The sequence below is a fragment of the Blastomyces gilchristii genome (genome assembly GCF_000003855.2).
Source record: "Blastomyces gilchristii SLH14081 genomic scaffold supercont1.2, whole genome shotgun sequence".
Taxonomy (NCBI): domain Eukaryota; kingdom Fungi; phylum Ascomycota; class Eurotiomycetes; order Onygenales; family Ajellomycetaceae; genus Blastomyces; species Blastomyces gilchristii.
In genome coordinates, this window is record NW_003101681.1 from 6,384,766 (window position 1) to 6,400,504 (window position 15,739).

The following is a 15,739-nucleotide window of genomic DNA, read 5'->3' on the forward strand; positions in this document are numbered from 1 at the left end:
CAGACCATTTAACAATTGCTGTTGTTTATCTGCCTCCAACTCTATTCAGATAGTTAGTCCAGAAGTCTCTGATGTTTTGGCCATGATCGCTTCTGCTCTTTCAGAATAATGACTGTCACAGCGCTTCATCGGCCCAGCTAAATAACTAGTTAACTATTTGCCTGAAACTCCATGATTGGTGTCTTTTTGAAAGTTGCGTGACTACATTTTCACACAGATGAATCTCAGGGTGTTTATTATGATTGATTTTCCATTATTACGCTACCTCAAACCCTGTCAAATTTCCAACTACTCTCTGGGCCCCTGGCATGACAAGCGGGTGCGTGCTCGACCCCTATATGGTGTAAGTTATCATATCAATTATTTCCTCCCCCGTATAACCAGAGCACCATAGGCGTGGAATAAGGAAACTGTGTGCGAGAAGGACGGCTGTTATGGGACAGTTCGACTGCAAGATCAATTTATTAGAGAACCTCCAGATGCTTCTATGCCCGAGGTAGGAGCAGCATTACAATGGCATAACATGGTAGGTAAATAAGGGATCTAGTACTGCAAAAATTTTATCCCCTTTGCTGTTGAAAAGTGGTCAGGCTACGCTTTCGATCGTGGGGACAACTACGCTGTACACAGTAGGACTTACTGAGGATGAAGAGCTAATGGTGTCTCAACTTGCAGATTCACTAGTGAGTGATCTACTATTTACAGCAACTTACGCTGTAGGTCATAGTCAAACACTAACCAGGACCATAACTTTCTTCTTACAGGAAGCTGATCATGCACGAGATGAAATTGCTGAGACTTATCTCTACTACTGCACCTAGCCAATTGCTCTGCATTACAATTAGAGTGCACTTGCGGAGATGGTATGATAACCTTTCAGGACTGCAGCGTGAGGAATAGCATTCAATGATTGATGGAAATATTTGTAGATCGTTGAAGGGGCCATAATTTTTTAAATTCCAAACCTCATGATGAACATAGGGTGAATCGGGTGGCCCAGGGTGGCGCGACTCTGTTAAAAAAAAAAAAAAAAAAAAAAAAACCTTGTGCCTCATTCCTATCAATATTTTCAACAATTTTGTGGAAGCCACATCGTCTCCGTCGACATCTCTGAAGACTGGCCTGGTGTGGCGGTAATTGGCTTCGTCTTTGACGTGGCATCCAAACTCCGGCAACAAAGCCTTATTATTCGGTCAAACGTTTCTTCCTCGGCTTTTTGAATATTTGCGTTTGCTCAGTGAAAGAGTCGGTAGGGGTAACACCTGCTGAGTCAAGATATCCCAGCTAGCTTGACTGGTTGTTGTCCTCTTCCAGGGGTACCGATTTAGCGTTCGATTGTTAGGAGTATTGAAGTTCTGACTGTGAGATGTGAAAATCCACATCAGGGGGTATCTGATCAATTGCGGAGCATATTCTTTTAAAATGAGTTGGCATCCATATATCATAGACATTTCTTGTGAATTTGTATGCTGTCCATTTCTCTTTGCCATCCAGAGTGGTAAAATCGAACTTGTGGATTGGGTGGCGGTAGAAATTCATCTTCTCTCCTTCAAGAACTGCATAATGACCGTAGATCCTCACTGCTGTATGGTCATGTGAGACTGAGAAGGCGAGTATCTCTCGGTTGACCTCTCTTTCACGCTTCACAAGCTTGAATAGCTCAATAGTAGCTCTCACTGCAATAGTGGCACTGTGGGCATTCTGTCGATCAGCGATATCAAGTGCTGCTGCACCACACTTAACTTCACATGTTAAGAATGGGAAGTACATGTAGAATGTTGCCATGAAGTAGGATGTATCAGTCAGGTCACCGACAAAGGGCTGAAGCCTTTGCAGTTGGTCATCTGTAAATGCCTCTCGTCTGAAACCCACAGAGTAATCAGGCTGCGGACGAGGTTTAGTTACAGGGATAGCATTGTTCCAGCCTTCACTAACACTTTCAATCAAAAATTTGAGATGCTCATTGCCATATATGGCTAGATTTTCTGCTGAAGGGACAATCAATCGAGTGATGTCCTGAATAACCATGGCCTCATTCCTATCCTGCATCTTCTCACAGGTTTTTTCAAATAGATTGTCATGGAATAACGAGTTCTCCGGAACTCTTTGTTCAGCATCAAGCAAAGTTTGATAACTGCTTTTGCTAGCATCTGTGATACCCAGTTTTGATTCTTTCATAAAACTGCCCTTGGTTTGAAGCAACATTCTGTAGTGTGCATTTTCATATGGAGCACTCTTTTCCTCCCTCGGCATTTGGTCGCTGGGTGTGGTGGAGCTGATGACAGAACTAGCTTCCAATTGCTTGCGGTGTAGAGAAGATGTCGATTTTTTTCTTGCAAGTAGATGACTCATGTTTCTTCCGTGTTCAAAGTATTCTTTAGGCCAGATTCCTTCGTTCCTCCAGTAATTGATTGGATTTATATTATATTTGCAGCCGTTGCTTGCCAACTCCTGGATAGGTATATTCCCATCACTAGCAAGTGACGTTCGCGGTCGTTTTACAATATGCTCAGCTGGAATGTGGAGTGAGTCTCCAGCTTCTCGCGACTGCTTTTGTTTTTGATGTTTAGCTTGCGGAGAGGCCAGCAGGGCCTGAGGAGCCTTAGCTTTGAGTTAGCTTCATAGTGCAGTAACTTATTGCAAGAGGAAAGTAACATGCCTCCTCTCTGGAATTATAGCCTGTTGGAAAGGGATATGGGTGGTTTTGTTCTGTTTTCCTGTCCGTTGATTGAATTTGCTCATCATGGCCACTCAGACGTGGACTCCTGCGAACAGGTACTTGTGGTCGTTTCCCGACACCTTGGGGTCGCTTTCCTACCAACGGTCAGTCAAAGTAGCTGGTAATGTAATGAACATGAATAACGCACCTTGGTTTTGATGGCGGGCCATGATGACAAGAAGGGAGAGGGATAGGAGGTGGTTTTAAGTTGCTACAGCACATATCCCAAGTTGGTAATTTATCCTAACACCCCTTCTCCTCGCTTATTAATTAGTTACCACTAATAACGTTAATGTTGGGGGGGTCCCGGGTTGATCGGCCCTTCCACCAGTTGCCCCGATAACTAGTTAGTTAGTTAAGTTAGTTACCCACTAACTTATTGGGGCATAGTGAATGGGGCCGCCAAGTAGCAAGTAACTAGTACTACGCAGTAACTCCGTAGTTAACTGTTTATTAATAGGCAAATATGACGACATGAGTATTGGCCTGCCATTTGCCATTAGTTAGCAGATAATAATAAACTTCATTGATATCATAAGTTAATAAATAAGCCAATGTGTCATTCATCTCTCTGAGATTTTGAATCCCTTTGCTGTTTATCTAGTTATATATTTACTTGTCAATCCTATAGCCATCTCTTCCACTTATTTCCCAACCCAAGTATAACTATCCGGCGCGACCCGGCACCATTTGAACCAATGGCGAAAGCTATCGCAGTGATTGCTGGCGTGGGTGCTGGCACAGTAAGGCGTTTCCATTTTACTTTTGGGGAAGAAAATCACATAGCATTCTTTTGTTCTAACACTGTTGTGTAATGTGGCAGGGAGCTTCCATCGCCCGAAAATTTGCCCAAAAATACAGCGTGGCCGTCCTAGCTCGTAGTCCAACCAGCTATCAGTCTCTCGTCCAAGAAATAAGTAGCAGCGGCGGGAACGCCGTTGGCATAAACACGGATGTCACTAGTGTCGCGAGCGTGAAAAATGCTTTCTCAGAAATATCGAAGGCGTTCCCTGGCGCGCCAGTTGCGGCTGCGATATATAATGTTGGCGGAGGCTTCGTGCGGAAACCCTTTCTCGAACTTTCGCAGGAGGATTTCACGGCTGGCTTTGAGAGCAATGCGTATGCACATCACATTTCTAAATTATGTCTTTTTGCATCAAAATCACGTTGTTATTCCAGTCCCTATCCTATGGCCCTTGCGCCAACCCCAAAAGGCCATCTCTGTTATGTGAACTGTGACCAAAACGAACATGCTAACGTGTTTACTATATGCTATGTATCAAACGATTTGCAGCAAAGGAGCCTTTCATTTCTCCCAGGCCGCCCTGCCTTTACTTTTGAAGTCTGGAAACCTGGAATACCCACCTACGCTCATTTTCACTGGTACAACCAACCCCCGCCCACTTTACAGCCTTTACAACCTCCTCCTCGGAATTGGCTGAATAAAGCTAATATGGCTTATATTAGGCGCTACGGCAAGTCTCAGAGGATCTGCCCTTTGCTCATCTTTTGCAACGGGGAAGTCTGCTCTGCGCGCCCTGTCCCAGTCTCTAGCTAGGGAGTTTGGTCCCCAGGGGATCCACGTTTGCCATACTATTATTGATGGCGTTATTGATATTGAACGCACGAAAGGCTTCCATTTTGATGTCCCAGATGCAAAATTGAATCCCAATTCGGTCAGTACGAATGCTGGAATTTTAGTGTCATTGCTAGCTAAAGCAAGGGGAAAAACGGGGAAAGGAGGGCTACTGATGAAGAAAAGACCTGCCTTGCTTACCTCGAGCTTAAGTGATAAGTTACCGTTTAGCTAACATTCTATTTATGTCTCTAGATTGCGGATACGTATTGGTTCCTGCACACTCAGCCGAGAACCACATTTACCCAAGAACTTGACTTGCGACCTTATGTTGAAAAATGGTAAAACAGTACCCCTTCTACGAGATCCCCTAGCCAGGGCGGCACAGTGTAATCTTAGGAAAATGGCGGGTGGTATAACTATGGCTCTCGCTGGTATTCGCCTCATTCACCGACTGATCAGTAAAAAAATGATGAAGGCCATGGATTCTGATTGGAACTATATTTTTGGTTTTTCTTGCATATTATAAAAGTTAGGAAATACAATGATAATAATACTATCTTGATTGTCCCTCATCGTATGTTTTGTTGTATGTTGGTTCGCAGAGCAAGTTATGTCATTATGACTAAGCACCACGCCTTTTGCGTTTTTAAAGATTCTCCGAAACATGCTCCAAAGTCGCAGCAACAAAGTACCAACGCCGTGATTGCGGCCTTTCTATTGCGATAAGACACCCCCCATACATGGATGGAGTAAGTAGTAACTTGGCGTCGTGACTTGCTCCCCATTCTCACTTTCTGGTCGGCTTCTGGTCTCAGCAGCCCCTAACCTCTCTCCCTCTTTAGATCCCGACAACCGACAAACCCATACCTTCTCCAATATGGTTCTGAACGAAGTATCGTCCCAGGCGGATGGCTATGGTAATGCTGCCATGGACTCCGACGATAGCTACTCGTTCTCGCAAAACTCACTATCACCTCTCAGAAAATTTGCCGCTCGAATTGAGATTCCGCCCTATGGATTAGGGAAACAATTATTATTCCTGCGGTCAAAAGAGGCATATGAGGAATATATGGCTACTCGTATCAAGCAGCATATTGAAATCGGAATGGCTTTTGTGGACCGGCCTCTTACTCAACTGGAAACCGACTCTTTCGTTGACCAGGCCGTAGGCTTAACGACAAAACCTCGAATCGGTGCTTACCTTGGCTCCTTCTTGGGGTTCGTGCTAGTCGCCAAACCTTTCTTCAAGAACGGTCGTCTAATACCTATTGCGCAAATGAAGAGTATGGTAGATAGACAGCTAATCATTAAAACCCTGCTTTGGCCGTTCTGCGCCGTTGCGGGAAATACTTTCGGAAAAGCAAGCGGCGCTTCTCTGGCTGTACGAGACCTAACATCCGATCCCAGATTAACCCAGTATCGGCAAGACCGTGCAAATCAGGATCCTCAGAAGGTTCAAAAGAGCTTAGAAAAACTTGGATGGAAGACTCGCCATACTCAGCCGCGTCCCCATCGCCACCCTTCCGCGCAACAAAATATACCAGAGCATGAACATGCCAGCCCATCCGCTGGATTCGAGTCAACCGGCTATGGTGACTCGATGTACTCTTCTATCCAGTACGGATCCTCAAATGAAAGTTACGGAATTCAATCACAAGCGGATTCGCAGATTTTGGGACAATCGAGTTCACAGCAACGGAATCCGCAACAGCAGCAGCAACAACAACAACAACAAGGCAGTTGGGATATGTATCGACAGGGCCGTCAGTCAGTCAATAAAAGCGATAATGAAGACATATTTGATCTCCGCTCCGATACCACAGCACCAGCAGCCAGCTCAACGGCCACTAGATCACAGCCTTCGGGAAGTGCCTGGGACAGGCTACGCGGGTCATCGTCCACTTCCACCCCCGCATCTACCAACAGGGGAGGCTCAACATTTGATTCCCCAACATCGAACACCGAGAGCGCATCGTCCGAGTCATTACCAACGCCCTCCGGCAGCTCGTGGGACCGAATACGCAACGCATCCGCGTTCCCCTCATCCGCCCCTTTCCAACCGCCACCTGAGCAATGGTCTCAGAGTCAACAAGATAACTATTCTGAGTCTACACAACACTCCAAGGACAAGGCGCAACGCGAGTTTGACCGTTTGCTTGAGAAGGAGAGGCAGAACAGCGGTGACAGCGACGGTTATACCAAACAAATGGGGGAGTGGGGTAGGGGTTCATAGCGAAGGTGATTTTGTACTTGTAAATATTATTTGCTGATATTTCATTTTTATTTCTGAGGTCTCGCCGGCTATTCTCCTCTCTTTTTATTCGACTTTCCTTTCAGAGGATTTCAAGCGAATGGAGCATTAGGATAACACTAGCCTCTTCATCGATTGCATGTTCCCAGCCGTTTCCATATGGGGGGGGGGGGGGAATATAACCCCTGAATTTGGGCTCACTCACGGGTATGCGAATGTACACATTTCTTATACCTGTGTGCATTGCTTGTATCTACATACCACAACTTCTATATTATATTACCCACTTGAATGAAAGCCAAACTACAAGGTCAAAAAGTTTCATGTAGCATGCTTTCCGTAAGTAGAACCATCGGGGATACTACGTAGGTTAAGAGGAGAGTAAATTATTCGTATATAATTTTATAGATATGGAGAGGGGGTGCGCTACAAGAAACGGAAAAAACACTACCACAATCTTTCATCAAAGCCACCCCGGTAAAGAAGCATCAATCCCCTGAGAAGAAGAATATCGCAAGGAAAGACAATCGAAATAGAGAAGTGGGGATATCAGAACGACATGAACAGAAGCGACATAGAAACTGAACAGAAAAAGCAAAAGGAAAGGGGAAAAAAACAAGGGGGGTTAAGGAGCTTATAAATTCAACCTTTGCTAGTATAGATACTTTCGGAAAAACGAACATGCTAAAATGGGAATATAAATGAATATTCGGGTGGGAGGATATTATGTGCCGCCTTAACCTTTAGCAGCCATTGGTCGCTAAGCTTCGCTGCTACACGATATTCACACAGTCTTCTTGCCCATGAGTAGAGGATAGAAAAGAAAAGAAACGAAACTGAAATAACATGAATTAGAATAAAAAACGCATTTTTACCGCCGACGGTATCCCTTCTTTAAACTTGGCCAACTTTCATGTTCTGATTGGTAATTCCAAATCTCAAAACATCACGTAGTAAAACAGTTAGTTTCTTGTTGTTACCATTCCTTAATTTTTTTTTTTTTTTTTTTCCCTCCGGTTTTCAACAGCGGCCTAGTCAATGTCGCAGTGTTGGCCCTTAGATGTATAAATCGCTGGAGGTGAGAGTATTGCTGTCACTAATCTATATCCTGTTCTCTATAACATTTTGTATGGATAAACTTTCATAGGGTGAAGGCGCATCGGATTCCGAAGGCGTGGGCCGTGTATTGCGGCCCCGGCTTGTGCTACGCATCCTATCCGTAAAATTGCGGATTTTACTCGTGAAGTTTTCATTCACACTGCGGCCACGGCGATGGGAGGTATCGCCATTGCTTCTCGAGGGCGACATTCCTGACGACTCGGCGATGGGGGAGAAGATTGCTGGTGGTTGTTGTTGGTGTTGCAGGGGAATATCGTTCATCTTTCCGGGATCATCGATGGCAATATTGATAGTGCCCACGCCGGAAACTAGTGAGTTTCGTGAATCGTACGTCGACGGCATATGGTTATGCGTATGGATCATGGGAGGCGGTGGGGGCGGTGGTGGAGGTGATTGAAGATGCCGAAGTTCTGGGAGGAGGGGTGGCGGTCCGTTGCCATTGTTGCCAGTTGAATGATTCTGGCCCATATCCTGTGAGGTCTGTCGACGATGAGCGAATTTCTGTGCTGGTTTGCTACTAGGTATCTGTTGCTGATAATGCGGGTGGGCTAAAAGCCCGTGTGGCTTCCCATTGAGCTCAAGGTGGTCAGGTGGAGCAGAAGCTGACCGCGAAATATTATGTCCACTCGGTCGATAAACAGCGTCGCTCAGTGTCATTATATTGTCTGGGACCTCAGGGAGAGCAGGGGCGTTGACGTCTGCATAGCCGGTGCTGTATTTTGGATGTCTCATTGCCCTCGGCGTTGCGGGTAGCCCAATCGGAACATTCGAGGGTCCACGTCCCGAGTGGTTGGAGTCAGAATTATTTGAATTGGCTGGAGATAGGTTTTTTCCACCCATCCTTTGATGGAAGGAGCCGCTGTATGGAGGACTGTCAGTTGCATTTTGTCGGTGGGACAGGTTACTGCTATTCTCGCCCGGAAGCGGAATTGAGGGAGCAGAAGGTCGGCGTGCGAGGGACAGACGGCGAGCTTCCAGTTCAGCGGCAGCTAATTCCTTTCTTTTACGTTCCGCCACGGATTGAAGCGACGTTGGCTGGCCACTGGTTTCAACGCCTGCTACTAAGGGCATTTCATTATCGATAGGGTAGGCATGCCTGCGATGGCCTCTAATACCATCTCCACTGGCGTGCGTATCTCTGCATGCACTAGTTGACCGGTCCTGACTCTGTCTACTTTGAGATCTGTTACGCTCTCTCCTTCGGTCTGGAGACGGATCACGGCGGGCACTTGTGCCACGTTCTGGACGGCGAGTCTGACTCGCTTGTCTAGATCGCACACGGTGTTTTCTATCCACGTTAACTAGTCGAAGGCCGTTCTCAATATCCTGGCCACTATTGTAGTCTCCAAGTGTGGGGGACATGGGAAGCGGGGAAGAAGGAGATCTCGGGCCAGATCCTTCTGTCCTTTGCGAACTTCTACCCCGTGTTTCAAGAGAGTATAACGGATCCGGGGTGTGGCGACGCGTGGTGACCTGACTAGACTTATCGCCTGCCAAAGAACTGGAACGATTGCGGAGTCGATGGCCACTCTTGGAGGTTGATCGTGTTCGAGATTTCGTACGTCTGCTGCTTCTGTGGCGGCGTCCTTGGTCCGTGTTCGATTTTGATTGATAATCGATGTTGTCAGTGCCTGTAGTATAGAGCGCTAAGTCATCTGGAGACATCGGGATGGGCGACGATGGCGACCTCTTCGCTGGCTGTATGTACCGCTGATTGCTTCGTCCGCGGGATTCTTTCGAGTGATTTCGTGATTTCTGCTTGCTACGAAGCTTGATATTCGAGTCGGTATCTGTGTTTCGCCGTTCGCGTCCGATTCTATGGTGGCCTGAACGGTAGCTAGCTTCGTCTAAGCTACTGATATATTGATCAATACTTCTGACACTGGCGTTCGCACTCCTTGTTGACCTTGCACTGCTAGTAGACATAGCTGAGGTATAAAAATTATCCGGTGTCGCTCCTCGATGCTGGTTTTGCGATATTGATCGACGTATAACGTCGTAGGACATTGAAGGCTCGGGTCCACTGGGTGGGAAATCATCCAACGGTGGCCATTGAATATGGAGACCCTCGGCCTTGCGATCGCCCTTCCGTTCACGCGACTTCGTTCTATTGTTGTGCTGTGCTTTCAGTGTTTCAAATATATCGTTCGGAGGCGAAAATGGACGACCTCCGTCAGATGCATCGTCACCGTGCAAAACTGCCGTTGTTGGAGTCTTCCTTGGGATTTCGGATACAGGCGTATACCTAGCAGATGATAATAGAATCGGTTCCGAGGTGTCCACAGATGGTCGCTGTGCGTTGGCCATCTCCGCATTACGAGCATCCCTCTCTTTATCCGATCCTGAGTCAACGGGTGTTGGCAAGCCCTTTGGAATATTAAAAGCCGGAGGATTTACATCAATTGGAGTTTCACCGATGGATGGGAGGCGATGTTTACCATAGCTGTTCGGTGTTCCCACGCGGCCCATTCGGCCTGTAGGTAATTTGTGTGAACCAAATCCTCCCGGTGAGCTAGGGTCTACCAGTGCGGAATCCGCAATTGGAGTTACCCCGGGGGCATTTGTTGGGGTCCGATCCGCAGAAGTAAGACCAGGGAATCTGAATTGGCCGCTAGGCTGCGGACTGAAAGAGGTGATGAGCTTCAGGGCAGGGCTTTTAAGAGTGCCGCGAGAAGGTGGACGGGGAGCATTGGCAGTAACGGAAGGCTCAGCATTTGTTGGTGTCGGGCCTCGAGATCTGGACAACTGATCTGATAAAATGGTGGTCATCTGGGCAGTCGGAGAAGCCCAGGCTTCGGATGTCTCCGCATCGGTACAAGCGAAGCACCGTATAGCTAGATGTTGTTGGGAGTTTTGAACGACGTGCTCACCCCATTTTCTGACTAGATACGATTGCCGCTGCCACTCAGAAGGCATTAACAAGCACGTCAAAAGAATAGCCTCCATATACATATTTCTGGATACGTAAACTTCGATGGCATCGTTGCAATCACCCATCCCGAGAAGAACTGCTGCCGATGCATGAATATCGCCTTTTGCCAGAAGTTTCTGGACCAGTGCTTGACCAAGATGTTTGCTATGGCCCTGATTTCCAAGCTGAGTTAATGCAAGCAACATCCAGTCGCTGTATTGGCTAGAGCCTGGTCCCATCATTGATAGTATAAGATTCGTGTCGATTTCTCCCAGCCAGCGGGCGAGGAGAATGGCATGTTGGCTTCCCGGGTTGTGACGGCGCACTACAAGAATAGGATAATTAGTAGGATAATGAATGACTATGTAACAGCCAAAATAGAATGGAACTCACACTCATCTCGAATCAACTCATCAATATCTCCGTCCCATCCGAAAACGACATGGAGCATCTGTTTCCTTAACTCATCCGGAGATAGGTTGCCATCGTTCTGAGGGCGAGGAGGTTGGAAGGGAACATTGTTCACACGGCTCCGGATATAAGGGAATAGTTCCGTGATTGGCTTGTCGAGGGAACTGGTATTACTGCTATTGCTACCATTCGGAACATACTCGTGGCGCAACCGTGAGGTACCGCGACCGTATGATCTTCTAGAGGACGTAGAAAGTGAAGATGCATAATTCAATGAGGTTACCGATCGCGATTCCGGTATTGAATGGGCTGGTGAACCCATTGAAAAGGTAGTTCCGCTATTGTAAGATCTAGAACGGATCGACGTCGCGCCTCGGATACCGCGATTGTACGAGTTTGCGGAGCTGGTCGAGGTGGTCTGGCTTCCGGTGGACAGTGGACTCTTTAGCCCAGCCCGTTGCCGGGCGAGTTCTAGGGCATTCGGCTCAATGGGTCGGCCTGACGAAGCTGGGGATGGACTTCTCATTCTCTCAACAATGCTAGTCTGATATTGGGCAAGATTTCGTGTCGTAAGACCCGATTCAACCTTCTCGGGTTGCGTTTCAGCGGGTTGGCTGGTCAAAGCAGTAAGAGGGATGTGCTGAACATTGGCGACCATGGTAGGGTTCTCAAGGTCATATTGTTGAACAGTATGGTTCGGCCCCAATGTGAACAGAGTAGCTGTTGATCCATAGTTGGCCAAACCTCTCACACCTCGTACGGTTGGCACTTGTTCATAAGTAACGTGTTTTGTTCTCACATCCCACGCCCAGGTTTCCCTAAAACATAAGTGAGCCAATGAAAATGGCGAGGCAACGGTAGGGGAATACACAAACATACCCTTCAGCATATTGAACAATTCGCCCATTCTTAGACCAAGCCAGCCATTTAGGTCCAGGTGAGCCGTATTCAGACCTCTTCAAAGACCTAATGACGCGAGGCGTTTCGTTCGCCGGATGTTTCGATACACTCCACACAAGTAAATCTCCTTCAACCGTCTGGCTGGCAAGCATGTCCGACTTCTGTTTCGTTGATGAGGCATGCCATGCCAGTGAAACAATGGAGGAAGGGCCCCGGGAGGTAGTAAGTGTGTGCAATATCGTAAAAGGTTGAATGGTAGCGATTAAAATTGAGCCATTGTTATATCTGTAAAGATGATTGTCAGCGGCGCGTCTCAACGATTTCTCCCTGGAGGGCATACCCGATCGCATAAATCCGACAATCGTTTCCCGGTGCCAAAGCAGTGATGGGATCGAAAATCGTGCGGGCCGACACATGTTCAGAAGTTGCAGGCTCAAATAAGATTACTTCCCCTTTTACATTTCCTGAATGCCGGTCAGCCAAAAGAGTTTTTATGTCTAATCTTTTTGGAGAGGTTTCCTACCAAACGACACATTTCCGTTCCGCAACCAGGTTGCAACTCGGATGTGTTCGAAGGAAGCAAATCGCGATATCTCTTGACCAGTGAATATATCCCAAACAATCGCTGTCTGACTAACATCATAGCTAACTACCAGCCTACCTGCACCCCTTTCGCTAACGTTATCAACCGAAATAAATTGGATTTTCTCCTGGTGGCGGTCAAACCGTCGCTCGATTGCCAGAGTATCATGGTGTAGACAGAGGATAGAAGAGCCTTGAGCGTAGAGAAACAATGACGCAGTGGAGGCACATGGGTCGAAATCGTCGTGGGTGTTTATCTGGCTCACTGCCAGAGCACCCGAGGTGGATTTCGAACCTGTAGACATTGCCTTGCGACTGACGATCTGATCAAAGGATGTTCAAACCAACATGAGGACGCCAGCGTAGGTGTGTCTATACATGTGTCAGCGTCCTCGTCGCACAGGATCGGAATTTATTTCAGCTGGAGAAGAAAGAACAGGGAAGGGTTGAAACAGAAATGTAAAACGGTGAAGGCAGGGATTTGTATTTGTTACAGAATCAGGGGCCAAACGGCCAAATGCAGGTAGATTACAGGAGAGAACGGCCACGAAACCCTTTTGATAGGATTGTAGCCCTATTGCTGGTCGAATTCGGGGGTTGGGAAAAAGGATTCCACAGGTGGCCAGAGAAATAACCGCCGTGTGAGATGGTTGTGTGTAGGCTAATCTCAGAAGAGCGACCACCGGCGGGCGGCTGGGTGAGATAGTTAATTTGTCAAAGGTAGTAAAAAGAAAAGTGAAAACCGAGCTTAGGAGGCCGGTGGAATTCAACCAGGAGATATTGTATGAGGTCTGAAGGCAGGTGAGCAGCTGCAGACGGAAGAGGAGCAGTCCGAGATGTCTACAAAATACATACGAACGGATGAGGGATCAGTGACAGCCAGCAAAATTGTGGGAGAAAAACAAAAGGACCCATTCTCTACTGCAAGAGAAAAGTGCAAGAAAGAAAAGCCACTAATAACATGTGGTCAGTCCAAGTATCAATAATTGACACGATGTCTCCAGAAACTGCTATTCGCCCTCCTAGTCGTCAGTTGGTGGAAATATGGAGGAAAGGCTGGCAGCGAATGAAGGCTGATGAGGAATGGCGGGGGGAGACAGGGAGTTAGTGGCTCGTGTAGCTCTAGTACAGTACATCCATACACGGACTCCAGGATGAGCACTGGGGGGGCCGGGCGGCATCACATTTTTGGCTCTTTTGTCAGTTGAACTTAGCATAGCATCTCGACGCAGAAAAAGCAACCAAGGCGCAAACGACAGGGATAGGCTGGCTGGCGCTGACGGGCACTTCGAATTGCCGGCGCTCAATATGTTTGCTTTTTCCGGCCCATCGTTTCAATTTTATTTTTGGCTACAAATGATTCAGCTTTTAAGAGCTTATAAAGTCGGCCGATCCAACTCTCTCTTGAGCACTGACATGATGAGATCAAGATCCGAATCTGATCATATTTTCTGGCTCCCCGAAAAGACGGTATAAACGAGAGCATGTCTATCCTGAAATAGCAGGATTGGATTCACAAATCCTGCGTTCTATCTTAACAAGGTAGCCCTCCGTCTGCTGGGGCGTTGCGCACTGGGTGGCACAACTGGTGGAGACAGTACGGATCAGAGAAATAGAGGACACTCGAGTAAGACAGACGAACCATTGGAGATGCGAAGGCTAGATGGACTTGAGGCAGCGACCGTACGGAGTACAGATTACAGAGTACTCTGTCAGGTACACTCCTTGATTGCACAGAAGAAGCTGCAGCCAACCGATTGGCAGGCAATGGTTTCAGGCTTGATCGATCGTAATCTTGCTCAGGAATCAAAACCTTTTAGTCCATTCTTCTTGGCCTCATAGATTAGGATAACGGCGTTTTGATTGCTGGGGCGGAAAATTAAACATCATCGCCACGGCCATTGAGCTCCTTAAACCTGCAGGCTAGGCTATTTTTGCAGCGACGCAGCATGGTAATAATCCGCACGGATGGCTGGCAGCAACAAGCATGGCAAATCCCCCCCGCCCGCCTAGCCACTAGCGAAGAGGAAATGCCGCTCCACGCTGGGGGGTTGTCATGGTCGCTGTTGTTGTTGGAGTTGGAGTTGGAGTTGGTGGAATAATAAGGATGTCGATGGTGAAGAGTGTGGTCCAGGCAAATCAGCTTGGCCAGGAACGATGTTAGGGCTGGGGGCTAGGGCTAGGGTCCAGCCGCTAGGGCTTCCTCGTCACGCGATTGGACGCTGCCTCGCTCTCGTTCTGCCCCTTCTGCACGCTTCATCACCACCCCCGTTCGCCCTTCCACCTTCGCCCAATCGCGGTCTGCCTACACTACCCGTGACAAGAGTCAAGCCGTCGTGCTGTGTGTGAGCCTGTGATTGTTTGGCGGGACTCGAATGCCTGTGTTTTTCGCGGGTGGGGACCCCGTCACCCCCCCCCCAGACATGACTATCATACTGGGCGCGTAGAGGTTGCAAGACGCATTCTCCCACGTTACTACTTCCTTTGCTGGCCGATTTGAACCCGACGAAACAGTTTTTGTCGCCGCCCCTGAAGTTTACTTTGCTCTCTGAATTCTGCTTCTGACTGAATAACTACATCTCTGCTTTGCTGGCAGAGACAGGTGGCTTGGAGTGTGACGGTGGCCCCAACAATCGTTCCTGAGCGTCATATTGAGTCGCCAGTGCTTATGGTGCTAATGGGCAGAGAGACCGGTTGGTCGCAGCCTGCGAGGAGAAATGGCGCTCCTCCAAGAGGGGCCAAGCAAGGTTTATTTGCCAAGTTCATGCGGCCTTCCGGTCGCCATATTCTCAAAACGAAAGCGTACGCGCACGCATGGATCTGCTCCGTAGTACGGGCACCGATCTATGATCCATTTCGCCATACTATACTCCGTAGTCTGTACGTATGTATGTACGGAGTATCTTGCTCTTCACAGTGCTAGGTGGTGGCCCATGAGGACCCGGTGTACGGAGTACTGCGGATACCATCTGATAGGCATCCAGGATCAATCTTGCCCAATAAAATCAGTCACCCCCAAAGACAGAAGAACATACTAAAGATCGCCCCGTCCCGCCTGGTTGACAGGAGTTGGTTGACCGAAAAACTCCTTTTACTTAGTTTATTTTGATTATTCTTATTTTCTCTTTTTTTATGGAAAAAATAAAAAAAGATAAAATAAAAAAATAAGCACGCCTAAAAATAGGGATTGTGCAGAATAACCACGATCTCCTCGCTCATTTCTATGATACAAATGTGTCAACACTTTTGCACTCATTCCTTTGCTAC

The 15,739-nt window shown here is 47.6% G+C and overlaps 5 protein-coding genes across 8 annotated transcripts; 3 read left to right on the plus strand and 2 right to left on the minus strand.

Moving 5' to 3' along the window:
- Positions 1-211: 211 nt before the first annotated feature.
- On the minus strand, positions 212-2,983 carry BDBG_01604. Of its 2 annotated transcripts, XM_031720409.1 has the most exons (4): positions 2,868-2,968; positions 2,660-2,809; positions 641-2,601; positions 212-572 (listed from the first exon to the last, which is right to left on the minus strand). In XM_031720409.1, the coding sequence occupies exon 3, from the start codon at positions 2,350-2,352 to the stop codon at positions 1,339-1,341; it is 1,014 nt and encodes a 337-aa protein (XP_031576581.1). In that variant the 5' UTR covers positions 2,353-2,601; positions 2,660-2,809; positions 2,868-2,968; the 3' UTR covers positions 212-572; positions 641-1,338. The 2 variants fall into 2 exon arrangements, with proteins under 2 accessions (XP_031576581.1, XP_031576580.1); XM_031720408.1 differs by having other exon boundaries at positions 212-2,601; positions 2,660-2,814; positions 2,868-2,983.
- Positions 488-821, plus strand: BDBG_16428 (uncharacterized protein; the record flags this gene model as incomplete). The annotated part of the gene is made up of 3 exons (XM_031724380.1): positions 488-526; positions 591-683; positions 765-821. The coding sequence occupies 3 exons, from the start codon at positions 488-490 to the stop codon at positions 819-821; spliced, it is 189 nt and encodes a 62-aa protein (XP_031576579.1).
- A 204-nt stretch (positions 2,984-3,187) lies between the features above and the next one.
- BDBG_01605 (7-alpha-hydroxysteroid dehydrogenase) lies at positions 3,188-4,870 on the plus strand. The gene is made up of 5 exons (XM_002628651.2): positions 3,188-3,462; positions 3,543-3,838; positions 4,014-4,102; positions 4,187-4,395; positions 4,551-4,870. Exons 1-5 carry the CDS (start codon positions 3,418-3,420, stop codon positions 4,638-4,640), a joined length of 729 nt encoding a protein of 242 aa, XP_002628697.1. The 5' UTR covers positions 3,188-3,417; the 3' UTR covers positions 4,641-4,870.
- BDBG_01606 (uncharacterized protein) lies at positions 4,871-6,903 on the plus strand. Its single transcript, XM_002628652.2, has 2 exons — positions 4,871-5,047; positions 5,141-6,903. The coding sequence occupies exon 2, from the start codon at positions 5,176-5,178 to the stop codon at positions 6,529-6,531; it is 1,356 nt and encodes a 451-aa protein (XP_002628698.1). The 5' UTR covers positions 4,871-5,047; positions 5,141-5,175; the 3' UTR covers positions 6,532-6,903.
- Positions 6,882-15,457, minus strand: BDBG_01607 (WD domain-containing protein). Of its 3 annotated transcripts, none has more exons than XM_031720411.1 (7): positions 13,328-15,457; positions 13,005-13,263; positions 12,414-12,844; positions 12,231-12,354; positions 11,870-12,175; positions 10,973-11,808; positions 6,882-10,904 (listed from the first exon to the last, which is right to left on the minus strand). In XM_031720411.1, exons 3-7 carry the CDS (start codon positions 12,775-12,777, stop codon positions 7,651-7,653), a joined length of 4,884 nt encoding a protein of 1,627 aa, XP_031576583.1. In that variant the 5' UTR covers positions 12,778-12,844; positions 13,005-13,263; positions 13,328-15,457; the 3' UTR covers positions 6,882-7,650. The 3 variants fall into 3 exon arrangements, with proteins under 3 accessions (XP_031576583.1, XP_031576584.1, XP_031576582.1); XM_031720412.1 differs by having other exon boundaries at positions 6,883-10,904; positions 13,005-13,822; positions 13,889-15,457; XM_031720410.1 differs by having other exon boundaries at positions 6,883-10,904; positions 12,414-15,457.
- Between the last annotated feature and the right edge of the window lie 282 nt (positions 15,458-15,739).